Source organism: Vigna umbellata, chromosome 1, assembly GCF_029865625.1.
Source record: "Vigna umbellata cultivar VRB3 chromosome 1, Vumbellata_1.0, whole genome shotgun sequence".
Lineage (NCBI taxonomy): Eukaryota > Viridiplantae > Streptophyta > Magnoliopsida > Fabales > Fabaceae > Vigna > Vigna umbellata.
In genome coordinates, this window is record NC_142165.1 from 77,497,506 (window position 1) to 77,506,132 (window position 8,627).

An 8,627-nucleotide genomic window follows, 5' to 3' on the forward strand; every position below is an offset into this window, starting at 1 on the left:
TTGTTGAAGGTTAAAAATTTATGAGAGAAATTCATCACATAAAAAAATTTGTATCATTTTAAGATAATATATTTTAAATATAATACAATCTTACAAAGTTAACTTATAAAATAAAATTTATTTTTATATATTATAATTTAACTTTATTTTTAATTAATCTAAATACTTAAATATAAATAAAAGATACGTAAGTAAGGCAAGAATATTCTTTAGAAACAAACACTAAACTTAGATTTTATTTTATTTTTTTAGTTTTATGATTTTATCTTATTTTGGTTTTTGTTAGGCATGTGATTTGATTGAGACTGGTTTCTTAGCAGTATTCTGGGCTAAGCTTAGGATTCTGATGGGCCAATATGGTCCATTCAACTGTAGGTAGGGTGTAGTTGTAGAGCTTTTGATATTTACACTTTCCTATTTACTGAGTGCACCCTTCTTCCTTTTTATTTACTTTTAAACACTTTTTTTACATTTCCCCCATAAATCCTCTTTTTGCACCTCTCATTTTTAATATTATTAAAAATCCTATTTTTTTAATTTTCATCTTAATTAACTCCATGTTCACTTTTTTTCATAAATCCTGTTGATGCATTACTATGTTATAAGTGATGTGTTTTTTCATCAAATTTATGAGTGAATCTCCTTTTAGTGTAGGCCTCTTCTCTAATGTGTTTCAAAGTACATTTTCAATTTACAAGAAGTGTACATTTTGTAATTTATCAAGCTCTCAATGTCTAATAAGTATGGATTTAAGTAAATGTGTGATAGTTAATAACTTTCAATTTTGTTTAAACAAACATTTAATGATTTGAGGTAATTTGAATTTCATTCTTCACATTATTGTTAAAAATTACTTTCCAAAACAATGTATATCAATTCTAAGAAGTTGTTTTTGTTGAAATTTGGATTATACATTTGAGATGACTTTCCCTTTGATTATTTCATATATGATTGGAGTGCTACATCATAATGGTATAGAAGAAAAGAAATAAAATTTAATAATAACAGAAATCATATAGGAACGTTTACTGAAAATAAAATACATAATAAACAAATTATGTCCATCCAAAAAGACAAATTATGAAAGAAGCAAGTAGTAGCAAAAACAAGCATGAACATTCAAATTGAATCAACAAAGCATGAAAGATGTTATTGACTTTCTCACCATTTTGCCGTTGATGTTTCTTATCACACTAGTTACTGTCCACACCTGAATTGAAATACTTCTTGATCAAGCAAAGAGAGTACTCCCCATGCTTTAAGGTATCAAAGTATCAAAGATATTATAAGAAAAACTGCAAGTGTTCATTTGTATTTATGATGTTATTGATTATTAGATTATTCATAATCTCTTTCACAATCTTTATGTCCATGCAAATGTTTGATGTCAAGGTCAGTGTTCAAAATTTACTTTCGATGTGCTTCAAAGTGTAAAACTGTTCGAGTTATGATCCATTCTTCGTTTAATATACCTTATATAGTTAATTTGACTGTATCAACCTTATAGAAAAAATGATAAAATTTTGATTGATGCATAGAAAGTTATAATAAGATGATAAATGAAGAACACTATCTGATGACAGGATCGCATTATGCAAGGTATACTCATCACATGATCTCTTAAAAAAAATTCACCAAGGATGAATTGCAGGACCATCCTTTTTAGTACCAAAATAAAATTGAAAAGCTTAATATATAATTTAAAAGTTCATGGTAATTGATAGCATTTCCAACACCTGAAGTATCGATTTATATGGTTTTGGATAGAAAGTGAATCCTCCAAAAAGAAAAAAAGAACAAAGTTTTATGATATACTTTTTCTACTTACAATTGAATATAATCATCTCATATACCAGGAATTTACATAATAAATTATCTCAAACCTATACTTTTCAACTATGAAAAAATGGATACAGAACCAGGTCAACGGAGGAAGTATACAATATAGACTTTCCTTAAGCTTCATGTATGCAACAAGTTTTTGCGATCACGGGTGAGTCTCAAACTATCTCAACCAAAATGGAATAGAATGGTTCCAACATTTTGCAGCACAAGACCACATGATTCCATCATTTTTCTTCCAAACATCCATCACAGGACCAAATCTACGATCTTTTAGCAACACGTTCTTACCCAAGCGTAAAATATCCTAGGATCCTGTAAATGCATAGCTTGCATCAGTGAATAGTAAACATCTCGTGTTACAGGGGGTGCCAGTGAACATGATCCAGACAAATACATTTATGTTGCGTATAGATGAGGAATTTTTGCAGGGTAATTCACTTTTTTTTAGAGAATTTAAAGTGTTTAATGGTGAAGTATGTTATTTGGATACGACAATTTTAAAAATTTAAAGTCTAAAAGTTTATAAATAATCTGAGTACTTAAATTAGATAATTTCAAATTTTATATAAACAAAAATTGAAACTCTTCAAACTATCTTATCTATCACATCTATGTTTTTCTCTCACATTAAATATTTTAAAGTGGCTAACCTTTGATATTAAAATTTCAATTTTGAATATATAATATATATATATAATATATATATATATATATATTCGACATGATAGAAATTAAATTATCCTTTCCAAACTAAGTTTCAAATTTATCCAACAATTATTTAAAAAATATAGGAAATTTCAAACATTTTAAATTTCCTGAAATTTTAAAATTCTTCGTTCAATAACAACATCAATATCCCATGATTCGTTTAATAGACTCTCTAATACTATTTCTTTCAATACACTCTCTCTTATTAGTTAATATCATGTGTCTTACAAGTTTGTAAATGAGACCCGCATATTTTGTGGGTCTCGTGAATTTCATCCAACAAGAGAGTGCTTACGAGAGACTGTTAAGAGACTTTGGAGTGTGCAAATGCACCCTCTCATTCTGAGAAAATTTTAAGTATATATAGAGAAATTTTTGAACTTTGCATCCTCATTTTTTAATCCCAGATTATCATTTCAGTGTCAACTTGTCTTGAGAAGTTCCAGTAATCCACTATCCAACACACTCTTTTCAATATACATTCTCATACTGACTAAAATTTTTACAAAATCAGAGGATAGAAACTCTTTAAAAAGAATCTGAGACTCAAAAAAAATTGTAATTTCTAATAAAGTTTAGTCAATAATAAAAAATGTGTTAAAAAAAATGGGTGTTGCTAGCACTTCTCGTTTTGTTCGCTAGATTGTTTCTTACATTTCATAACAATTTCAGCTCTTCACAGGTACTTTGAACATTATTGAGCTATGCATTGCATTCCATTCCATGATATGATTAGGGATGGCAACGGGTCGGACACGAATAGTGTCTACCCGACAAAAAAAATTCATCCACTACCCAACCTGCTATCCGCACGGATATCCGCTTAAAAAATATCAGCGGATATTTAAAAACCCGCAGATTTCCGTGGATACCCACGGATACCCGTAAATATTTAAAAAAATACATTTTTATAAAATACTATAATAAAACTTAAATAAAATTACAAAAAATATATAAAATATAATATATATTAAATTAAATATAAATTAAAATTTAATTTTAATTATATTTAACCTTATAAAATATAAACTAATGTTAATTTTAATTAAATTAAATTTTTATTTTTGTTTTTTGCGGATATTCGCGGGTACGGATAATATAATACCCACACCCGACCCGTTTATAAGCGGGTATTAAAAAATTCGCTACCTACAGCTCACGGATAGTAAATATCTGTGGGTACCAACTATCTGTCACGGATTTTATCCGCGAGCGCGGATTTTTTTGCATCCCTAATGATAATGATAATAATAATAATTATTATTATTATTATTATTTAAATAAAATGCTCCATCTAACTAGGGGTCCTAGATCTGCAGTTAAAGTGTGTTAGATTGCATTTCTCACTATCATTTATGTACGCAGAATTGAGCCAACAACTGTATTAGCGAGTCCTAGCAAGATTGTTAGAAACTCAACCGCACTAGTGTTCAAGGACGAGCACAAGAAAAAATGCCCTTGATAGTTTAATTATGTTTCTTAAAGATTACCTTGTTTAATAACCTAACGAGAGTATAAACATGTATAACATTAAAGACAGGATCTAAGATTTTTCTCATAAATATTAATTTCAGCCATGTCAGGTCAAACAGTAAAAAGAGAATTGAATCATTTTACCTAATAAGATAGTATACGAATATGAAGGCAAGTGTGAAATAACCCACATATGAGCACGTTTTCCTCGCTGATTTCTTCTCAAAAACCTACAAAATACGGTTTTTGCACACTAAATAATTTTCCAATCATGTAAAATCAAAACAAGACAAAATGAGGCACATTAATGCAGAAAAAGCATTACCTTCTTGAATCGATCCATGGTTCCCATCATCATACCCCTTGACGCATCCATTTTGTTACCCTAATTTACAACGGAAGCCAATTAGAATAATGGAAGAGAGTTTCTGACAGAAACACACGAAGTGTATTGTTTACATACCACCCGATCAAGTAACTGGTTATGACTCTCAACCTCCTCATGTATATCACCTGTTAACTGTTGATCAAGTAAATATTAACAGTCCAATAAAATATAAATCAACAGATCATTTCATTTTAGTGGTTCCTCCAAGCAAATTAGTAAATGAATAATTAGAACCTTATCCAACGAAACCCATAGGCTAAATAATTTCTTAGGCATTAAAGTAGTAACTGACCAATCATTCATACTTTAAAAGAAATCCAATACGAAAAAGACAAGAAAATTTTTGTTTAAATGGATGAGTTCGCCAGCAATTGCTACCTTCAAGCCTTATACTATCAGTTTTTAGTAAAATGTTGTTCCCTATTATTTATAATTTTAAAAGTTCAAGACAATATTAATTACTATATTTTGACAAATATAACATACTCTTTAATAATTTTACACATTTATCATGAAATTGCCACAAAAGACGAATAATAAGAGATGGAGAAATTTATTTAATTAATTAGAGGGGTAAATGGTATAATATGAAATCAGATCATAATTTTAATACTAATGAGAACATTAATTGTACTTCTCAGTTCCTATATCAACCATAAAAGCCATTGAAGAAGGAACAAAGGTCATGGCATACATGCGCACACACATAACCTTGATGAACTAATCACAAGCACTACCGCACCAGCAATTAACATAAATTCAGAACCGCTTATTTACAAATCAACTGATGCCCATTAAAAAAAAGTACAAACACATTTGGTTTTACAATAGAGCAGCAAATTAGAAACAAGGCAGACATTTCCCAATATCTCACCTAATGATCCAAAACGGTAATGGGCAAATTAGAAACAACATATGTGCCAAAAGTATAGCCAAACTTCAACAAAAATTGAGCCATGACAAGAAATATTTTCAACACTGGCAGAACTGTTCCATGAATCTTTCCATTTCATATAGCCAGGCACGAAGACCATAATTTAGTTAATACTTCAAAAAAGAAACAATACTTGGATAGATAAAACTTACTCGTTTCAAAAAGGAAACTTTGTCATGCAAAGTCTCTATGGCTTTATCATTATCATGCTCATTAATATCACGTGAGTAAGAGGAAGAAGCCCTTAGACCACCCTCTTCCAGACTATCAAAACCATCTACCACTGATGATCTGGAAGGACGATTATCTCTGTATTTGAAAATTAAAAAGTTGAGAGTTAATACACAAGAGAGTAATAATATTTCACAAAAATTTAGAACAAAGAAATCAAATTAAGAACATCAAAGCCTACTAGAAGAAAATAAACATTAGCATTACCCCATATCAGATTTTATAGGATTACGGTAACTCAAAAGTTGGTTTGGTTCTCAACGGTTTGAACTCCAAACATGAAACAATCTAATTTCAATAGTCAATCATGTTAATGTTAAAAAAAATTTTAAAAATGGCAATGAATAATTGCTGATAGCATAAATGAAATCAATCACTTCCTGAAAAACTATAAAACAAGAAGAAGAAATATTCATGAGAAGCAGTGTGAATCAAGATGATTCCAGATTTGAAAAAACAAATTTAGCAAGAGAAAATGCAGTTTTAGAGACAAGGTCCTATGGAGGGAACCGATTTGACAATAATCAAACAGAGTATTTATCTCAAGATAGGCCTTAAGCTACTGCCAACACTCTTTACATGGAAAATGATAGCATATGTCGTGTAAACACACAATTTTCTATACCCTTTTGCTTACAGAATTATACCAATGAATTTTCCTCACCTAACTAAACTTCAGATAATAGATTTTACAGGTTTCTTTTGGTAATAATTCCCTCATATAGATCATAAGAGAAAAAAAAATACAGCAGAGTGCAACTAAAACAAACGTTGACAATATGAAATCTGAAATAACACGAGAAAAACGTATAGAACTCGTCAGAAGGAAATCTCAAACTCCAATATTATGTGATCCTGCTGCATCACATAATTTAAGGGATTATATAACAATATTCTGTTTTTTTATTTATTTCAGTTTCTGTATTTTAAGAGTTCCTAGTTTAATATTAGAAATTGCATATTTTTCGTTTCCTTTTATGGTTCTCTATTCTGCCTACATATTTACTCTCCTCGATCATTGCAATCAAGAAGAGAAGGAATAATCCTTCCATACAAAAAATAGAGTGACAAACGAAAGTGAAAGCCCCAAAATTTGTATTTTAAAAGGCTAGGACAAAAGAATAGTGTCAAAATAAAATCAAGCCTGTGAGGCCTTGAAAACTCAAAAAAGTGTAGCACAAAGCCACTATAATAAATGAAAGCAAAACTTGTAGCCTTTTGAGACCCAAAACTTAACAAGCCCAGGCTGAAAAGTAAAGACAAGTCACACTTGGGTCAAGCTAGTTGAATTTGTGTTAAATGTTGAAGAACAAGTCTCACATTCGTGAGTTAGAAAAAAGTTAAATATTATATGAGCAAAATGGCCATGAATCCAGTACAAGTATTATTTTAACAAACAAGCCACTTTAGCAAAAGCCCGCTAACTCAATCTCCCATGCTCTTGAACACGGACTCAGACATAAAATTCTCATACAACCAAGGCAAAAATAATATCTTCACCCTCTCTACTTGAACACGGACTCAGGCAAAAATTATACTCTTCTTGAACACGGACTCAGACATAAAATTAACATATGAAAATAAATGATAAAAGAAAATTGAAATTGAATGATATCTTCACCCTCTCTACTTCCTAACAAATCAAAATAACCCATGTCTTTTTCCCTGAAAACCTTTTGCTATACTGCACAGAAAACCTAGAGTAGTCTCAAGATGCGAAATAAAAGAGATAGTCTCAAGGTCATAGTTCGTTCATAATCATAAACAAGACTACAAACCACAATTTAAGCTAACTCGATCTAAAAACAAGTAAAATAGTTTTCACTTTCCAGGGCATTCCTACTTCCCTTGTTTGGAACAGTAGATGCATTGTGGAGTGTAGTGTGTGCGCGGCCTTTCCCCTACAAGTAGTTTCCAGCATGTAAACCCTCGGCCCAAAGAAACGACCTTCCTGTTGCACCACAGTTTACAATCTTGTTTGAACTCGAAAACCTCCAATTTTCCAAATCTTGTCACCCTATTAAAATCCTCACTCTTATTTTTCAGAATCAGTAGAAGAAGCATTGACCATTTAGCAATTGTTTCACATCTTTCCCAGCAGCCATGATAACTTCTACCTCTTAGTGTGGACTCAAGCACATTACTAAATTTACTTGGGCAAACTTGGTTGGGATTAATTTAAAAAACAAAAACCATAATTTCAAAAACTCTGCGTGTTTCTGGAATTATATTACTTTATTTTGCCTTAACAACACCGACATTAAAAATGCGAACTGGGAAATTAAAAAGAAAAACAATTTCCCCGCAAAACCAGTCGAAACCATACATGCATGCACTCTCACTGAAGTTTTTACTATATCTTTTTAATAGTTATTCAACATCTAGATCCACCATTGCCCCCAAAATCTTCAAACCTGCGAACTACCCCATCCTCAAACCGCACAAGGTTGCAATCAGCGAATGAACAAAGCACAAACACATGACATGAACGCAAGATCGTCAAGGCCGCGAATTAGGCTTTACAATTTAAAAATTAAAACGCATAAATTAAAATCGAAAGAACAGATTAAAGATCAAAATGTGTCTTTTCGAGAACGAACCTTCTGTAACTCATTGCTCGCAATAAGTCTCAGAACTCGCGGAGAATTTGACGATTATGTGCAAGATCTTGTTCTTGTTTGGATGCCGAGAATCTGTGCTGAAAATGGTGAGAAAGTTTCTTCTTTTCGAGATCCGAGAAAGAAACCAGTGTGTAACTGGATGGGTTCATAACTCATGATAACAGATCAATACGGTGTCGTATCTTTTCATGTGTTTACTAATGAATTTAATTTTTATGCGTGAGTGTAAAATAAAAGTGTTTGACATTGTTAATCAATAAAATTATTTATATATGATCTCAGAATAATTATAATAAAAAACAAGATTAGCCTCACCTAAGATATTTTATATTAAAAGCTCTTACACTTATTTATATAATAGTTATAGCCCTAATTTGAAGATGTAACTTTATTAATTTATTATGGTTAAAATACTAATTTAATCTTT

General features: G+C 30.7%; 1 protein-coding gene across 2 annotated transcripts; it reads right to left on the reverse strand.

The window, feature by feature from the left end:
- Nucleotides 1-1,696: 1,696 nt before the first annotated feature.
- On the reverse strand, nt 1,697-8,365 carry LOC148206448 (bet1-like SNARE 1-2). 2 transcript variants are annotated; one of them, XM_088104305.1, is made up of 6 exons: nt 8,180-8,365; nt 5,501-5,657; nt 4,490-4,546; nt 4,352-4,411; nt 4,171-4,256; nt 1,697-2,157 (listed from the first exon to the last, which is right to left on the reverse strand). In XM_088104305.1, the coding sequence occupies exons 1-6, from the start codon at nt 8,191-8,193 to the stop codon at nt 2,130-2,132; spliced, it is 402 nt and encodes a 133-aa protein (XP_087960431.1). In that variant the 5' UTR covers nt 8,194-8,365; the 3' UTR covers nt 1,697-2,129. The 2 variants fall into 2 exon arrangements, with proteins under 2 accessions (XP_087960431.1, XP_087960432.1); XM_088104306.1 differs by lacking the exon at nt 8,180-8,365 and adding an exon at nt 5,787-6,493.
- Nucleotides 8,366-8,627: the final 262 nt, after the last annotated feature.

Excerpts from the sequence above, each read along its gene's own strand:
- LOC148206448 (XM_088104305.1), bottom strand. Across the intron at positions 4,412-4,489 it reads ACCAGTTACTTGATCGGGTG|GGTAACAAAATGGATGCGTC; the intron begins GTATGTAAACAA and ends GTTGTAAATTAG. Across the intron at positions 4,257-4,351 it reads CCATGGATCGATTCAAGAAG|GTTTTTGAGAAGAAATCAGC; the intron begins GTAATGCTTTTT and ends CGTATTTTGTAG.